The sequence below is a fragment of the Danio aesculapii genome, chromosome 8 (assembly GCF_903798145.1).
Source record: "Danio aesculapii chromosome 8, fDanAes4.1, whole genome shotgun sequence".
Classification (NCBI taxonomy): Eukaryota; Metazoa; Chordata; class Actinopteri; order Cypriniformes; family Danionidae; genus Danio; species Danio aesculapii.
This window is the reverse complement of record NC_079442.1, coordinates 4,375,280-4,395,550: the sequence shown is the minus strand read 5'-3', so window position 1 is coordinate 4,395,550 and position 20,271 is coordinate 4,375,280. Positions and strand designations below refer to the sequence as shown.

The following is a 20,271-nucleotide window of genomic DNA, read 5'->3' as shown; positions in this document are numbered from 1 at the left end:
TACTGTTGCTTTTCTATCAGCTGGAACTTGTCTTGTTGTCACATCTTTTATTTTGTAGTCTATTTAAGTCTTGTCTTCTTATTCGTTTGTGCTCACTTGTGTGTGAAACATTTTTAAAGCTTCGAATTTATCAATTCATTTTGATCGATTCATTTGGATTCATCGATTGATTGTTTCAGCCCTAATCAGAACATAACCCTCACACAATTAAACACATCGCAGGAAACATACGAGGAACAGCAAAACAAGACTTGACTAGACTACAGAATAAAAGATATGACATCCAAAAACGCATGCTACAAATATCTGTATGCAAGCACAGTACCCAAGGACATTTAGTTTTTTTTTTCCATCAACAAATCTACCTATCACTTTAAATCTAATGCATTGAACACTTGTCTATGTATGCTAAAAGATTTTTTATTCCGTCTTACCTGTTGGGAAAGTGGCTTGGCAGCTTAGCCACCTCTGCAATGGCCTCTGGGTTTGATTTGGCCACTGTACAAATGTCCAACTTGCTGTAACACTCCTCTTGAACTTCTGAAATCATCCTCTGGAAGGTGGAGCACCGTCTCACTGTCAGAAAGATCTTGGAAGTGATGCCATTGGCAATACACTTCAAGCTTTCTTTCACAAAAGCCTTGCCCTGTAAAAGCAACAGGAAACCCCATATAGTTCAGACTTGCGTGAATTGGGGTTAATTCATTTGTTCAAACCAGTACTTTTTTAATGGGTCTCTCTCCTCAGGTATGGGTTTACATCCATGCAAGGACTAAATCCCTCTACTTTCCTCATAATTTACACTGCCATGGTTTTACCTTTCTGAGACCTTACTCTGCTCTGATTGGTCAGATTACTCAGTCTGTTGTGATTGACCTACTGCTAACAGTGAGTGTCAGAAACCAGTTGGAAATTTAGCTAATTTATAAAAAATTGATATAGACTTGAACAAGAAGCTAGACTGGACTTAATGACGACTTCTAGTTGATCATTTGGAAAAGAGGCAGAAGGTAGATTTTTCAGATAAATCATCTGCCGAACTGCATCCCAATCATCACAAATACTGCAGTAGACCTACTGGAACCCACATGAACCCAAGATTCTCAGAGAAATCAGTCAAGTTTTGGTGAAGGAACATTCAGAATGGGGGTGTGCGAGAGATCTGCAGAGTAGATGGTAACATCAACAGCTTGTGGTAGTGACAAGACTTTTGTCTAAGCAAAGTCAGACCTTTCTGTCTTAATTAAATAAATAAAAGTCAAGGCATGATGATATTTTATTTTAGTCAAATAAGCGTAATCTAGAGGCCTTTGCCTTTCATATAAGGCACTTATGATACTAAGTTATTATTTGTTGTTCCTAAAACTTGGATAGGCGACAAGACTTTTGTCAGGTAATGTACAGAGCACCAGTCATTTACGACTGCAGTTATGAATCAATCTGTAAAAAAACTGAAAACAACAACTCATTCACAGCTATAGTCCAATCTCAGTGGAATTGAGCATTCAACATTCATTTGACGGGATTCATCCAATCTTGTTGTTTCTTCGGTTCTTCCTGTCTGCTGAAAAGGCACCTTTTGAATAGGATATTGTGTGTCTATTGGTGAACTGATATATCTCTATTGTACTTCGACGTCAACTGTATACAAATGTACATACCTGAGTGTCAAATTTAGCAGCACTGTAGAGAAAGGACTTGCAGATGTCGTGCATGCCATCTGTGTCACACGTTGAGTTTTCGAGACAGGCAAAGGCACCGCAGCCCACTTGGAGCGCACTGTTCAAGCACCGCGCCACATCCGCTGCAGGAAAAGAAAATCTCAGTTAGATATTACTAGAACATTTCAAGAACCTGAAAGCATTCTTGAATACATTTCTCCTCATTGTATTGTAATGTCAGTAGAGGTTGACATTTTTTCAGGAGTCCCACAGGTCACGGGAATCCCACGGGATGGGAAACAAAATCACTATTAATCACGTGATTGGGAAAAAAATGTCAGCAGAACTGGGCAAGATCATGAATCTTACTTACTCTTGCTCCCAGGGCCGTTCATATCGAAGTTGATATTTAGCTGCACCACAATTTTTACAAGGTGGGTCATTACCCAAAACTCAACCTGCAACCTAAAGGACCAGGACATACACACTCATACACTACGGACAATTTAGTTTACCCAATTCCCATATAGCGCATGTGTTTGGACTGTGGGGAAAACCGGCGCACCCAGAGGAAACCCACGCCAACACAGTGAGAACATGCAAATTCCACACTGAAATGCCAACTGACCCAGCCGGGACTTGAATCAGTGACCTTTTTGCTGTGAGGCGACAGCGCTACCTAATTGTACCTAACTTTATACAAAAATATACCTTTTATATACTAAACCACATACTTGATTTCTATTGTTTGCTCTGTCTTTTTATTTTCTTCTCCTGTTTGCTTTGGTATGGTAGATTCAGTGAACGATGGACCATTTGGTGAATGTAACATTTGGTGTTCATTTCATCATCGAAAATATGAATAAAAATGTTTGTTGCCTTAAGTTTGACAGACAGAAACTTGACAGATCCTATCCTATTCCAACCCTAAATCGTCCTGTTACAATAAGCTTTTGTTTTGTTTTTTTAACGTGTACACCTACAGTACTCCAGCCTGAAACCTACACCTTGCAGTAAGAAATATTAATGCCACCAAAGATTATATGCACTTTTAAGTTCTCAATAGCCACAGCTGTAACTCTTCTAGCACTAACCTACTCTTGGAATAAGTTGGAGGTCTCCAAGCTGGAGCGATGTAATGTGTATTATGGCGCATTTACAATGTGTGTGGCCATACACCCAAAGCACTTTGCAGTCATGAGGGGGGTCTCTCCACACCACACCAGTGTGCAGCATCCACTTGGATGATGCGCTCCAGCCACAGGACAACAGCGCCATGGGGATGATTGGGAAGCCATGATTGGTAAGGGCTGATGGAGGGTTTGGACAGGACACCGCGATTACATCCCTACTTTTTACGAGAAGTGCCAGTGGGATTTTTAATGACCACAGAGAGTCAGGACCTCGGTTTAACGTCTCATACAAAAGATATATATATATATATATATATATATATATATATATATATATATATATATATATATATATATATATATATATTTGACCCAGGGACACCCCTTCATGACAATGGTCTACCCTGGTAAGTGGCCTCTTTTAGCAGATTAATGCTCACTCACACACTGTAGATTGTTCAGGAGTGTTTTAAAGGACATGATCAATGGTTCAAGTTGTTGCCTTGGACCTACAGCTAACCAACTGTGGCACGTGCAGGACCAACACATTTGATCCATGTTGGATCCACCTTGCAACCTACAGGACTTAAATGATCTACTGTTAACATCTTGGTACCAGATACCATCGAATACCTTCTGGGATCTTGTCTGGGAGTCTATTGCATTAGCAGGTCAATGCAGTTTTGGCAGCACACAGAGGACCAAAATCTTTAGGTGTGTCTGTTTTATTGTTGGTGTCTAGTGCAGTATTAGTATCAGTAGCACTAGCAGCAGCAGTAGTTGTAGTAGTAGAAGAAGAAGATTAGTCTTGCACAAACAAGTCAACTGGTTGATTTTGAATGCTCTGACCAGTGGCGTAACAGACAGGCACGCGCCGACCCCCCCACCCACGGGCTTCAGTTTGCGTGAACATAACTCACCTCAGCCTTAACACCCCCTCCAAATAACTCACTCACTCGCGCGATAAGCACCCCCCTGCCCTCCCCGATTTTCACTTCTGGGAGGGTTCCGCCTGTACTCTTGTTGGTGGGCCCATAAATTTTGCACTACGCCACTGGCTCTGACATGATGCTCTTTTTTAGGGGTTTTTAACCTTTAATGGATAGAATAGTGCAGAGAATTGACATGAAATAGTTGGGAGCAGAGAGAAGGAAAGAGTTGACAAAGGACATCGAGCTGGGAATCGAACTCGGGTCACCGTGATAATACAATATATGTCGGCGCACTTAAACACTAGGCTATTGGCGCCGACAACAAGATGCTCTTTGAATGATGTTGTGCATAAATAATAGATGTCAAGGTCGATTTGCATTTTTGATGTGTTTTTTAATGTCATGCTTGATGTCAGTTTCTTGTTGTTTTGACATTACTTTGATGGACGATCTACTTGCATGACCGTTACCAACACAGCTTCATTGTGGATACACACCCAGGTCTACATTTCTGGAGAGCATGAATTATGTAGCCAGAGGTACGTCTGACTGCATTTAGTCTTTAAAACAAACGCTACAGTGCAGTATGACGCCGCCAATGGCTTCTGTTAATTTTAGTGCTACCATCTGACTGATTACCTCTGTACGGACGTTTTTTTCAGTGTTACCAGTTTGCCTCATAGCTTGCCACGTATGTTGGTGGGCTTGGGATGCGAGCGGAGTTGACAGACGGATCTGGCAAAGAACGGTTCCAGAAGCCAGATAGAACAAAAGCAATAAATAAATAAATAAACATCAGGCTTAAAATGTGGTGAAATCACACGGTTGTGACGGCTTTTCTTTTCCTAGATTGCTTTTGAAAACACAATCGGTTGGGTTTAGGGGGGTTGAGGGGGTGGGTGGGTCAGCCGGTCAGTCTGAGTCAGTCATTCGACAGCAAGCTGGCCTGGATGGCTGAAGTGTATATTGCGCCCTCTGGTGGAATTAATGTAGAGAAATGTAGCCTGGATTGACCGTTACACTCACACAAATGAAGACAGCCTATTTTAAAAAGAAGTGTCAAGTTATAACATATGGTAATGTTCATCTATGTCAGTTCCAAAGCAGTGGACCAATAAGAAGAATAGGGCAAGCATTGCTACTTTCTGTTTACAAAAGCAAGTTCGCGGCAACATAGCATAGCACTCAGAAAAAACATTCCTGAGGGCTGCGTCTTGTATTTTTAGATGCAAAGACACAATGTGTGTGAATGTCCCATTAATCTGTGCTCCAGACACAGTCGGACATAGGAAATCCAACAGTGAAATGTCCCACCTTTGACCTCAATGTGTTCCAGTCATTCGCATGTGACAGTCGCAAAACATTTGCACATTCAATGCCATTCAATGTCTAATCGATTCAGTGTTGTACATGTTTAGCCATGTTTAGTCCAATCCATGGACAACTTAGGTCGTACGATCTCAGAGAGGAGGGACCTGGAGAAAAGCATTCAGGGTTGTGGAGGGAGACGCTTTGGAGGTATGGCGCAGTTAATGCTGGAACACAATCTCATGGGAAATGATTTAAGCAGAAACACATTGTGCGTAGTAGCAGTGAACTTGTGAAACCATTTAGGCAAGATAATTAATTCCTCACCTTGCTTACAAGTGAACATGGGATCATTTAAAGGGGACACGTTCTCATTATCACCTTCCAGCCCACGGGAGGTTTAAATACCACTCCGTCTGGGGGAACTGTTGGGTTTTATGTGTGACTTGGTGTGAGTTTCCATTCGGTTTTGAAATCTGGCCAAATTTCGGCTTAGGATGACAAACAACAACAAGCTTGACTAGCCACTTGACACCTTGAAATATATAAAAACCGAGCCAAGCACTGGCGTCATTACTCCACTCCAGACTCTGCCATCAATTTTATGGGTATTCCAGCCATTTTTTTCTGTTCATGGAAATGTGATCCAGTGAAAGGAGAATGCCCACAGCAGGCCTTGTGGAGGTCCTGTGGTAGTCTGGGCATTCTGTGCCCTGTGTTTGCCCCCTGACAGAAATTTAGAGATATTTAAGACTTTTTAAGACTATTATGAATGGAATTTCAGACATAAACAGGTCTAAATGCTAAGGATTTTTAATAATGGCCTGGTTTTGTCAGCGAAAAAGTCTCATTTTAAATAAATGTGTCAAAACAAGCTTTTTTCAACATTGATTTTCTTTAAATAAAATTACAAGCGAAATATAAATACATTTACATGGACACAGGAAAACTAAAACACATTTAAAATGATTTAATACCTACAAGCCATTCTTTCAGTAAATGTAAGACTTTTTAAGGCCTAAAATTATTAATTTAAGACAATTTAAGAGTTTTTAAGACCCTGCGGACACCCTGGAGAAAGGGGTGTAGGCATGCTGTATTGGGTTCTGCTGACTGTCTCTTTTGGTATAAACCCATTGTTTCCATTACCCTTACATATGATAAGACAGTAACATTCAGAAGGGTGAGTAAGAATGCTAAAAAGACCTCCAACAGTTCTGAGCAACCCACGCTCATTCTGAAAACCTACTGCTATATATGTGTAGGGTTAGGGTTAGGGTTATCAACGTGAGCTCAAACATCTTTCATCAAGTGCTTCCAAAACGAAACGATCTGTTCTGCGAGATGCATTTTTATATTGTTCGTTTTATTTCCGCGTTCAGTCCTCGAAAGGAATTTGAGGAGAATCCTCCAAGACAAAGTTGATACTTTCAGTGGAAGACAACTGAGAGCTTAATTTCGTTTCCTAAGCTATGAAAGAGTCATAAAAATGATAAACATCTTGGTTTTAATAGCAAATGCAAATGTTCCTACACTTGCTGTTAAGCCTCGGGTCAAATAATGATGAAATGCTTCCATGACTGAACGCTCTTATCAGTGTTTTTTGTGTTAACAGTTTCCTGTGTAAACACACAAGTTGAATTTGATTTGGGTCATACTTTATTTTGATGGTCCGTTTGTGTAATTTAAGTTACATTACATCTTCATGCTGACTAATTCTCATTAGATTATAAGTAGACTGTTAGGTTAGGGTTAGTGTAAGTTCACATGTACTTGCAAAGTTTCTTATAGTCAGTTAAATGTCTGTTTAGCAGCAGTATCAACAGATATTAAGCAGACAGTCTACTAATACTCAAATGGACCATCAAAATAAAGTATTACTTTGTTTTGCTTCATTTATCATTAACAATATGCCATGTGATCTAATATGAAGTGTTCATGCTAACCCATATCTAACTTTTGGGGTGTTTTAGGGCTAATACACACCAAACCAATGATAAACAACTTTAATTTCGGTTCAAACTCCTGTTTTGGTTTTACTTACAAATAAAATGTCACTTAATTTAACTTAATGGAACTGCCCCTTTTAGGCGTTGATTCTAATTGTGCCATTTTAGTGGCTGTCGCTTTAAATTTAACTGAGATTGTGCTCTTTTTAAAAGAGGGTGGGGCTATAAGTGCCTGTGTGTCAGCATAGTGGCAGATTAAAAAACAAGACTGGCTTTCTATGCTAATGAGGGAGAGATGGTCACTAATGGGCGGGGCTTTCCCCCTCTGATGACACGTACAACTGGAAAATGTCAGTCAAAGTGTTTCGGCAGGCTGTTTTAATCAAGCGTGATTATAAAAAATACAATGAATGCATTTTTACCATTAGAAGCTGATTATATTCACAGATGTTAGCCACACAACTGTTCAAACCCCTTATAAAATTTATTATTGCATAATAGATCCCCTTTAAAGACAAAGTTTCATTAAGTACACTTGTTAATAATAATAATAATAATAATTAAAATGTCCATTTAGGTTTTACTTTCAAGTACAGTAAGTTTTTGATAATCATTTATCATGCTTTAAAAACAGTACACTCATTTTGAAGTGCTGACTAAAGTATAAAGCACATGCAAATAATTGATTTAATTCAGAATTTTTTATTTATATGTTAAACTGCATCACTACCAGTGTTGGGTACATTCCTTAGAGTAATTAGTTATAGTAACTGCTTACTTCTCACAAATGGTTTCAAAATAGTTCTGCTTTTGCCACCGTGTGGATTAATACTGAATGTGTGTCACTGTTTTTACTTATGATTAGGGCCAGACGGAATCTGCTGACATTTTTTTGCTATTTCTGCGCAGAATTTTGTTAAAAATCTGCGGATTTATGTGGAATGATTTTGGGAGTATCATAACTAAAACTTTAATATATGAACAAAAAAGTAATACCTTTTTAACTTGTATTTAATGTTTACAGTGCAAATCCAATTAGATTCACTATATTTGGTAAACAAAGCAAGTCTTCTATACACTGTAAACAATAAATCCGTAAAATTCACGGTAAAAAAACGGCAGCTGTGTTTGCCAGTATTTTACCGTTAAAAATATGGTACAAACCGTAAAAGTAATTTCTAATTTTTACGGTAAACTACCGTATTTCATTAATTTATAGATGTAATATGTCTGTGTTTTGAATTACCAACATCTACACATCTTTTGTTACACAGATAGACACGTTAGCACAGCCATAAGCAGGTGGTGATGAGACAGTTACATAATGAACCAATAGTCATTACAAGCAACTTTTTTCACAAGCAGAAAAGTGTATCAGTGTCGTTCTGTCACGATCACCAGCGATCGTAACTCCCTAGATGGCTGGTTTGGACATATGGACTACAATTCCGCCATTTCTGGACTACATTTCCATACATGCACTTCACTCACACACATGCTTCCTCTTTCTGACTGATTACACTTGCACCACCTGAGGATTGTCAAAGACTGATTACACACACTATTTAAACAGCACACTCACTCATTCACATCGCAGAGTCTTGTTATCTGTAAAGTGACAATTCAACGTGTTTCCTTAGTCTTGTTTCTCCGTGTGTTTACCCTAGCCTTGTTCCTAGTTATCCCTGTATGCCGCCTGCCTTCCGACCTCTCGCCTGATACTTTTGACTACGATTCTGGACTGCCTTTATACATCTGTTTGCCCCTGTGTTGACCATTGCTTGCCTGACTACCCAATAAACCTGCACGTGGATCCACACCTCAGTTGTCTATGTCACTCCCCGTGTTAGACATTCACTCAGCTTTCAAACACCAGTATGGTAACATGCATAAAATGAAAGTCATGAAATAAACATTGTTAATCAACATTAGATGTAACAAATCTCTAATGTACATGATGGGGAAACAACTAAAGAGATCCATAGTAATGTCAACAAAATGCATAAAAAAGTAATGTGCCATGCAGGGAATTCTGGGAAAGTCAATTTACGGTTATTTGCCGTATTTATTAAGGAAACATACAGTACTTTCAACCAGGTTACGGATTTTTACTGTAGGATTTATACAGTTTTTTACCATTGAAATCACGGCCATATTTTACAGTGAATACATCTACTAAAAGACTGAAAATATTATTTTACAAACTGTATTGTGAATAAATTATATGAACATTTTCATATTAGTCAATATTATTACTGAAATTAATTTAAAAACTGAATGAATATAAATTTATACACATTTACACAAGTAAATAAACAGAATTAATGATGGGCTGAAATTCTGCAGAATTATGCGCGCGCGGATTCCGTGTGGGCCTACTTATGATTAAGAATAGAGCAATATGCTGGTGTCAAACTGCATTGTTTTAATGCACTCCTGCATTGGGCTCGCACATACACTCTGCGCTCTGACTACTTCAACAATGTTGATGAGCCATGGTGGCCGATTCTCTCTGTCTAACGATGAACACAGTCGACCCATAACAATAGACTGGGTCATTGGATCAAACAGCGCAGATCAGCATCGCGCTAAGGAGGGGTTCGGGAACAAATGAATCGCTGAACGAATCATATGGGAGTCATTGGGATAATTAGGTAAAAATAAATGCTTATTATAAGACAATGAAAGTGTTTTTTGACCTTGCATGCAGATCAGCCTGTTGTTGGAGACCCCCAAAACCAAAATATGACATTTTTAAATGCAAAACAGGGGCTCTTTAATAACAGTTGTCATAAACATGCATAGGTTTTACCAGCCTGATCTCACGAGAAAACGTAAGTATTTTACGTTTTGGCAATTTAGTGGCTAATTCGTACGAATTCGTACGAGTTTAGTCGTACAAAATTGTACGATTTTAAAAAGGAGGCGTGGCACCAAACCCCACCCCTAAACCCAACCGTCATTGGGGGATGAGCAAATCGTTCTAAATCGTACGAATTAGATCGTACGAATTCATACGAATTAGCCACTAAATCAAAAAGTTACGAATTGCCGTGAGATTGTGTTGGTTTCACGACAGTCTTATGAACACCCCTTCAAATAAAGTATTTTTAACTGAACTGCATGACGAAGCCAAATCACATTGTGAAAACTGGGACTGTCAAAAAATAAATAAATAAAAAATAAAATATGGGAAATTACATATATTGCTGCTGTTATGGGAAATGTGTGTCGCCCTGGCTTTTTTGTGTGTATCATCAGACACCCCATAGACGTCATCAGTAACTTTACAGGAGAAATTGAGATGAATCGGGCCACACAGTTAAGGGGCTGTCCCTTCACTTATACAGCACACGGCTGAATATGGGCTTGATATTGAGTTTGAAGCTTTCATAGAGCACTTATTGTACTGCAGTGGGAAAACAGGCGCAATGATTAGACATATTGTGACTAATGAAACTTGAACACGACTTGGCCGACTCACTCTAATAATTCTGAGCCAACCGTGATGGGCTCTGACAGGTCGGGACTCATCTGAGATTCAAGAAAACGCATCAATAGACAATGCACAGTCTTGTGTTTGCTGTGAAAAAACTGTAAAACCTCAAGCGGGTACGTTATCAGAGCCCCTACGTATGCTTCTCCACAGGTGATATTACACTTTTCCACACAGACTAATAGGATGAATTGTCAGAATGAATAATTCATTTCTACACTTGCATAGCTACCTGTTCAGATTTCAGCTTGTGGAGTGCGTGACCCCGAATTGAACTCGTGGCCCTTGTGTTTCACATGCCTGATTCGGCAAGACTTTGCAGAGCTGGAGAAGACTGCCTTAATGTGTCAGGTAGAGTTCATTTAATTAAAATATATTAAAAATATATATATTTTTAGATCCCATTCATGGTTTTAATAAATTATCATACACTGTATATAATGATGGGGTAGCACGGTGGCTCAGTGGTTAGCCAACAGAAGAAAGAAACTCAAACATGATGTAAACGGATGAGTAAATGATGACAGAATTTCACATTTTGGGTGAACTATCCCTTTAAAGAAACTTTTATAACAGGGCATGCCGTTTTAAAAGCTATAGATCTATCCCTTGACTAATGTAAAACCAGCTTTTAGTCATTTTTCAAACCAATCAAAAGGCATTGCTATAAAAACCGAGCAAAGAGGCACATTTTCAGGTCTTCTGGTATCAATAGGCTTCGCCAAACTACTTCATTTTCTACACTGTAAAAAAAATCGGTAGTTTTACGGTTTATTTTTGGCAGCTGGGGGCCCGAAAAAAAAGCGAAAGATAACGGCCATTAAATTACAGAAATTTACTGTAAAATAAAGGACATTAAATTGGAGAAATTTTCTAAAAATGTAAATTTCTGGTAAATTTCTGTAATTCAACTTCTGTGTTTTTAACAGTAAATTTCTGTAATTCAACCTCTTTTATTTTACAGTAAACTTCTGTAATTAAACCTCTTTTATTTTACAGTAAATTTCTGTAATTCAACCTCTTTTATTTTACAGTAAATTTCTGTAATTCAACCTCTTTTATTTTACAGTAAATTTCTGTAATTCAACCTCTTTTATTTTACAGTAAATTTCTGTAATTCAACCTCTTTTATTTTACAGTAAATTTCTGTAATTTAACAGCCGTACTTTTACAGTTTATTTCCGGTACCCCAGCTGCCATAAATAAACCGTAAAATTGTAGATTTTTTTTTACAGTGTACTTTAATTTTTACATTTATATTAACAGATAAAGTCAAGACCAACCTTGCATTATGAAGTTCTTTTACTATCACGTTCAATGTGGCCATAAGTCTTAATTGAAGACTTTGGACACAGACTTAAATCAGACTTTATTTATTAAAGACTTTGACTTCACTAAGGTCACCTAGAAGCCAACACTACACACTAAAAATGATTAATTGGATTTACTAAATTTTTAAGGTATAAGTGGTTGCAAACTATTTAAATGGGCTGAAATTAAACGAACAAATTAAGTTGAACATTACTAAATTCAATTTGTTTTAATTCAGCCAATATAAATTGTTAGCAACCTCTTATACCTTAAATTTAGTAAATCCAATAAACCATTTTTTTTGAGTGCACTGGCTGTTGCTGCCTTATTTAAAGGCACAGTATGTCATTTTTGCCACTAGAGGGTGTATGTTCACAACAAACAAAGGCATAGTTTGATGAGGCCGTGACTGAGCGTGGAATCATGGGAGTTTGGTCATATCAGTGGCGCAGTAGGTAGTGCTGTTGCCTCACAGCAAGAAGGTCGCTGGTTCGAGCCTCGGCTGGGTCAGTTGGCGTTTCTGTGTTGAGTTTGCATGTACTCCCTGCGTTCGCGTGGGTTTCCTCCGGGTGCTCCGGTTTCCCCCACAGTCCAAAGACATGTGGTACAGGTGAATTGGGTAGGCTAAATTGTCTGTAGTGTATGAGTGTGATTGAGTGTGTGTGGATGTTTCCCAGAGATGGGTTGAGGCTGGAAGGGCATCCGCTGTGTAAAACAAATGCTGGATAAGTTGGCGGTTCATTCCGCTGTGGCGACCCTAGATTATTAAAGGGACTAAGCCGACAAGAAAATGAATGAATGAATAATTCACACCCTCTCATGGTAGGTACGCACAATGTATACAGCCGTGTGGCTGCAGGTGCCACTGCTCTCATCCTTCCAACAGTTCTAATACATTGTAAAAGCCTTTCCTGCTCATTTAAATTTGTAATTAACAGTGAAAACAGTTAATATAGGCTTCTATGAAAATGTGAATATTTTACTTTAATTTTATTTAAGCTAGATTATTATATTTTTTTAACAAACCAACACAATCTCACGGCAACTAAATCTTACGGCTTGTTTTGAAGCACTTCACTCCAAAGGTTATTCGTTATTCTTTTTTATCTAGTAGTTAACTGGCCAACGAAAATACATTAGAATTAAGATACAAATTATAGCTAACGATATTGGTTTCAAAAAGATATTTTTTTTCCAAGAAAAATATACAAATTATATTTTTGTTTGTGCCTGTCCAACTGTGTGATGATTTGTTCCGCTCCTTGGAAAATATGGATTTAATTAATGCTTCACAGCTGAGGGCAGCATGTTCAGGCGAAGTGTTTAATAGCAACATTGGCTGGAAAATATACATTAAGATTTCAAAGAAAATATCTTAATATTAAAAAGGAATCACACGTTTGATCCTATCAATGCCATGCCTTTAAATAACGTAGCCTAGTTGTCTTTTTAATGATTAATGAAGGAATTATAATGCTTTGTTTCATTGTTTATATTTATTTACAAGTAACAGAGTATTTACAGCTAATGTATAGGCTATTTCTGTCCGTTCGCATCCCTTTCCTTTGTACCACCTGGCGGCATAGTCTCAAACTGCGGTCATACCTAAAAAACACGTTCTTTCTCCTTTAGAGCAGCGGCGGTACAAGGTGCGGCGGTAATGACCATATTAAAGTATCACCTACTGTACAAGTTTCACAGCTTTAAACATCTTCCTCACTATAAATGCAATAGTGTGTTTGTTTTCCAGTCACGATAATTGGCAGTCATGCCTAGCGCCAGACAGAATCTGCAGACATTTTTTGATATTTCTGCACAGAATTTTGAAAATCGGTGCATTTATGTGGAATGATTTTTGGGAGTATCATAACTTAAAAACTTAATAAATTAAATTACAAAAATAATACATTTTTAAGATTTATTTCACATTTACAATGCAAATTAGATCCACTTATTTGGTAAACAAAGCAAGTCTCTTATGTAATATATCTACTAAAAGACAGAAAATATTACTTTACAAACTGTATTGTAAATAATTCATACAGACGTTTTCATATTAGGCAATAATATTACTGTAATTAATTTAAAAACTGAATAAACATACAGTTGAATTTCACAGTATGTCTGATAATATTTTTTCTTCTGGAGAAAGTCTTATTTATTTTATTTCAGCTAGAATGAAAGCAGTTTTTAATTTTTTAAAAGCCATTTAAAGGTCAAAATTATTAGCCCCATTAAGCTAATTGTTTTCCGACAGTCTACAGAACAAACCATCGTTATACAATAGCTTGCCTAATTACCCTAACCTGCCTAGTTAACCAAATTAACCTAGTTAAGCCTTTAAATGTAACTTTAAGCTGTATAGAAGTGTCTTGAAAATAGTTAAATATTATTTACTGTCATCATGGCAAAGATAAAATAAATCAGTTATTAGAAATGAGTTATTAAAACTATTATGTTTAGAAACGTGTTGAGAAATCTTCTCTCCATTAAACAGGAATTGGGGAACAAAATTAACCGGGGCGGGCTAATAATTCTGACTTTAACTGTAAATTTACACACATTTACACAAGTAAATAAATAGACTCAATGATGGGCTAAAATCTGCGGAAATCTGCGTGTGTATGACTGACAAGTCTTAAGAACACGCCTCCATAAATAAATAAATTTATTTAAGGTTTTTTTTCTTCACTTCCGCCTTTAGTGAAGTTTTTTTCCCTCTCCGCTGTCGCCACTGGCTTGCATGGTTCAGGATCTGTAGAGCTGCGCATCGTTGGATTTGCTCTTCAGTATTTGGACTCTCAGTAGTGATTATTAAACCACACTGAACTGAGCTAAACTGAACCGAACTTAAACACTACAAACTGAACTACACTGTTCCTATTTACTATGACCTTTTATGTGAAGCTGCTTTGACACAATCTACATTGTATAAGCGCTATACAAATAAAGGTGAATTGAATTGAATTGAATTGAATAAATCAGAGCTTTTTCAGGAGTGACTCAAAATGATACATGTGACTTTCTATGTGTGTGCGCTTCTAAAAACGTATCATCAGACCCCACAAAATACAATGACACCTGTAATGAACTGAAACGTGTAAACAAAGGTTTCTATGTGTTCAGTTTTGTGAAGTATAAACTGTTCATTTGCTCTTTTGGAATTATCGGTGCACCACTGTCTCTTTGTTTCAAAGCACTGAGTCAGTGTATCTCCCTGGCAACTAAGTACAACAGGAAGTTATGCAAATACCAAGTGGAGTTTGACAAAGGTTTTCACGTCCCGACCAGAGTCAGAACGGAACTGAGTGTCCCACACCACACACACAGATCCACTTGGACAAGCATTTTTTTTCTCTCTCTGCAGCATATTAATTACTGACTTCATTTCGAGACAAAGGGAGAACCTTTTGTTACACTGACACCAGATCTTCAGTTTCAATATAACAAGCAGCAAGTCGGAACAATTCGTCATCTTTAATAGTGTTAGGGCCTTTCAGGTACACACAATGTCATTTAAAGGCAGCCTTTGTGTTTAAACAGTGTAAGTGACCCTCTGGTTCTCTTTTAACACATATGTCATTTACTAATAAACCTGCAGACCTCGGTTAGCTGGTTCAGGTGTGTTTTTTAAGAGCTGGAAGGTGAAGAGTAGAATGACCTCACCTGGGAAAGCCTTTTAGGTATTGGATCTACATTCTCAGAGAAGAAAAAGGTACGCTGTCACTTGGGCGGCACCATACACTTTCTAAATAGTATGCATTTCTATTTCTATGCACCTTTAAAGGGAGAGTTCACACAAAAATTACAGTTCTGTCATCGTTTACTCACTCTTGTTTTAGTTTCTGTTCAAAACAAAAGAAGATACTTTGAAGAATGCTGGAAATAGTTTTTTTTGGTTTGTTTTCATACTATGAAAGTCAAGGTTTCCAACTTTCTTTTGTGTTCAACAGAAGAAAGTACTTCATAAATGTTTTTTGACCACTTAAGGGTAAGTAAATAGAGAGTAAATCTTCATTTTTTTGAGTAAAGTATCCCTATAAGGTGTCAATATAGACACTTTAGGTGTGTGTACCTATTGAAAGGGTACCACAGTGATTGTCATATTTCTGAGAGAGTACCCCTAACTTTTTCACTGAAACATTATTCAATAAATCACTATCTGTAGTGATTTTAAGTTTATGCAGTGTTTAAAACCGATAAAGATTATCTTGCTTTAAAGCTATGGTTATGTTTGAACTGCTTTAAAATAGGTTACATATATACTATCTGACAAAAGTCTTGTCGCTAATCCTAGCTGTAAGAGCAACAAATAATAACTTGATTTCTAGTTGATTATTTGGAAAAGTGTGAGAAGGTCGATTTGTCGATCTGTTGAACTGCATCCCAATCATCACAAATACTTGAGAAGACCTACTGGAACCATGGACCCAAGATTCTCAGAGAAATCAGTGAAATTTGGTGAAGGAAAAGTCACTGGAAGTCTGCAGAGTGGATGGCAACATCAACAGCCTGAGGTATCAAGATATTTGTGCTGCCCATTACATTACAAACCACAGGAGAGGGCAAATTCTTCAGTAGGAGGATAGCGTTCCTTCTCATACTTCAGCCTCCACATCAAAGCTCCTGAAAGCGAAGAAGGCCAAGATACTTCAGGATTGGCCAGCCCAGTCACCAGACATGAACATTATTGAGCATGTCTAGGGTAAGATGGAGGAGGTGTTGAAAATGAATCCGAAGAATCTTGATGAACTCTGGGAGTCCTGCAAGAACGCTTTCTTTGCCATTCCAGATGACTTTATTAATCAGTGATTTGAGTCAGTGCAGAGATGTATGGATGCAGTCCTCCAAGCTCATGATGGAGTCAGACACAATATTCATTCTGTTTCCACTGCAGCATGACGACATATTCTATACTGGACATTATTTCTGTTCAGTGACAAGACTTTTGTCTAAGCAAAGTCAGACCTTACTGTCCTAATTAAATCATTAAAAATCAAGGCTTGATCATATTTTATTTTGGTCAAATTAGCATAATCTAGAGGCCTTTGTCTTTCATATAAGCCACTTCTGATACCAAATGATCAACTAGAAGTCAAGTTATTATTTGTTGTTCCTAAAACTTGAATAGACGACAAGACTTTTGTCAGGTAGTGTAAGTTATTCGAATTAAAATAAAAATATTTTTTAGCATCACTGAATTAAATACATTTATATATACCAATACATTTCATTTAGTTCTGGTTTAAAATATCTAAATGGTTCTTTAATGCCATTTAATGTGACTGTGAAGTTTTTATATGACATTAGTTAACCTACCCATCTAATATGATGAACACACACACAGTATCCTAATAAAATCGTATGCAGAATTAGCAAACAAACAGTAAACCATGCAGTGATTAATGATATGATGTCTCTACACCAATAATTGTAACCTATATTGAAACGTATGACGGATCATTAAAATTGGCAACTGTTGCTAATAAAAACATGAAAACAGAAGCAATGTCACCCACACAAATGCAAAACACCATCCGACTAACACACAAAACAATCAAATGATCACACAAGCAGGAATGATGTAGTAGTGAATAACAGCATGACTGATTACTTGCAGCAAAGCTGTGTTGATATTCAGTATATTTGAGGATGCTAAAAATAAGAAGTCCATATTAAAGCTACAGCTATGCTTTTATTTTCAAAGAAAACAAGCCAATTAAAAGCTTTGCACTTTGCATCCCACCGAGCAAACCAGAGAAATCTAGTTAAGAGTCCCAGTGCTGTTATGTAAAATATGAACACTCTTGGTGCCATGTTTGACCAGTCAGATTAAAGGACTGTAAAATCTGAACAAATCTGATGAGGCAGGAACAAGTGGATGGTTTATTTTGAATACTGTCTCTCAGATCTCACAGGAACATGAAGGAATTCATTAAATTTATTAGTTTTTTCAAATTTAAGTGGGTTAAACATACACTGTTAACAGTTTCCTGTAGAATCTACAGTAACTTACTGGGAGCAGTTTGCTAGTAACTTACTGTAAACCAATTACAGTAAAAATACTGTATTTACATTTGCAGCACCAATTGCTGTATATGCATTTACAGTATAGCATATCTTTACTGTGGAGTATAGTCATTTCACAATGCAACTTTAAAATACAGTAATATACTGCAAATCTGTCCTGCAGTAAAATTCAGTTTATATTACAGTTAAATACTGTGTAATTTTAAATAAATCGTCTAAACAACTAGTAAATGTCTGTTTTTTATTGTAATTATCATAAATAATAGCTAATAATAGGTGATTTTATCTGTAACATGGTAATAACTGTAATAAAACAGTTCTGAAAGGAGATATAAAAAGCTTTGCATCAGCAAGCCAAATAAATGTAGTGCTGTTATACAAAATATTGGCACTCTACACTGTAAAAAATGCTTAAATCCTTCATGTCGTTCCAACTTAAATCGATTAAATTAACTTAATTGTTTTCAGAAATTTAGGTAGATTGAACTTAACTTCTTTCCGAAAGAAGAAGCTTTGCATCAACAAGCCAAACAAATGTAGTGCTGTTATATAAAATATTGTCACCCTAAACTGTAAAAAATGCTGAGATCCACACAAATCCTTCATGTCGTCCCAACACAAATCGATTAAGTTAACTTAATTGTTTTAACAAATTTAGGTAGATTTACCTTTACTTCTTTCTATAAGGAAGGTAATTAAAGCTTTGCAAGCCAAACAAATGTAGTGATATTATACACAACATTGGCACTCCGTAAAAATGCTGCGATCCACACAAATCCTTCATGTTGTCCCAACACAAATTGATTAAGTAAACTTAATTGTTTTCAGAAATTTAGGTAGATTAAACTTAACTTCTTTCCAACTAGAAGATAAAGCTTTGCATTAGCAAGCCAAACAAATGTAATGCTGTTATAAAAAATATTGTCACTCTGTAAAAAATGCTGAGATCTACACAAATATTTCATGTTGTCCCAACACAAATCCATTAAGTTAACTTAATTGTTTTTTCAAATTTAGGTAGATTGAACTTAACTTCTTTCCGTAAGTAAGATAAAGCTTTGCATTAGCAAACCAAACAAATGTAGTGCTGTTATACAAAATATTGTCACTCTGTAAAAAATGCTGAGATCCACACAAATCCTTCATGTTGTCCCAACACAAATCCATTAAGTTAACTTAATTGTTTTTACAAATTTAGGTAGATTGAACTTAACTTCTTTCCAAAAGAAGATAAATACAGCTTTGCATTGTAAAAAATGCTGAGATCCACACAAATCATTCATGTTTGAACATAGAACTATTAAGTCACCCCCCCCCCCCCCCCCAAAAAAAATAAACACACACACACACAAATTCAGCTCATTTAAAATAAGTTGTTTGAACAAGCAGCAAAAACTAACTAACGGCGACAAGCACAACTTTGGATTTGAATACTACATAACTGTATGATTAGGCTTATAAATGCTTTGCAAGATTATTCATACTTAGTTTAACGTCAGTAACTGATGGATTATTTTTCTAAAATGTTACCATATCAGCTATTTTAGAAATTGACGGTCTTTTTTAACGCATTTTTTACGCTACGCGATAAGGTATCCAATTAACGGCTTGACCACCGAAGCATTTTCCTCCCCAGTCTAAAAAACTCTTGCTTTCGAGGCTGAAAGCTCCGTCGGAGGAGGAATCAGCATTCACATTCATCCATCGCGCTCAATGCATCAAAAGAAGCTCATCATGAGCTATGATGCATGCAGGTCAGAGGATGAACATGATATACTGAGTCAGCCTATAGCCGATACATCAGTCACAGAGCAGGTCAATAGAATGCGTCGAGATGACAGCAAACCCTCCACCAAATGCATGCGTCGATATCCCCGGTTGCTTTTCCCATACTTACAGGGGCTGTTGTGGGAGAAGCGTGCTCTCCTGGGCGAGTAGGATTCGTTCTGATCCAGTTCGTACGCGGAGGCGATGAGCACGGCGAGCAGCAAAAGTCCGGTCCTCGGCGGCATATCTCTTACTGGATGATGCTATTACGAAGGGCAAGAAAAAAGGATTTCCTTTACGCCTTTATGCGCGTTCTTGGCGACTTGGTTGAGGAAATGCGCGCGCGATGTGGGCAGTATCATGAAGGCTCCGTCTGTCCGGCTGATCTCTCCGGCAGTTTCTTCTTGCAGCCGCGTGCATGACAGGTCGCCCTTTATATGTGCCCGAGCATCACGAGCTCGCATCACAGCCCAATCACATCACAGCAGGCGCTCTGAACACTCTGCTTCAGCTCAAACTTTCATTCATTGATCCGTAGCATGTAAATGGGCACCTCATATGGCGTAAAGTTTGCGCTGATCCTTGTAACTTGGGGAAAACGCTCACATCCTGGCACCGCTGTTGTTATATACAAATACGCTTCAAAGAGATTGTCGCATATTTGCTAAGTACGAACGTCACGGT

General features: G+C 37.5%; 1 protein-coding gene across 1 annotated transcript in view; it reads right to left on the bottom strand.

Annotated features, from left to right (window-relative positions):
• stc1 (stanniocalcin 1) overlaps positions 1 to 19,975 on the bottom strand; it is a 29,090-nt gene extending 9,115 nt beyond the window's left edge. The window contains exons 1-3 of the mRNA XM_056463041.1: positions 19,718 to 19,975; positions 1,662 to 1,804; positions 435 to 646 (exon numbers count right to left, since the gene is read on the bottom strand). Of these exons, the coding sequence (XP_056319016.1) occupies positions 435 to 646; positions 1,662 to 1,804; positions 19,718 to 19,832 (470 nt within the window). The 5' untranslated portion in view covers positions 19,833 to 19,975. The remainder of the gene's footprint in view (positions 1 to 434; positions 647 to 1,661; positions 1,805 to 19,717) is intronic.
• Between the last annotated feature and the right edge of the window lie 296 nt (positions 19,976 to 20,271).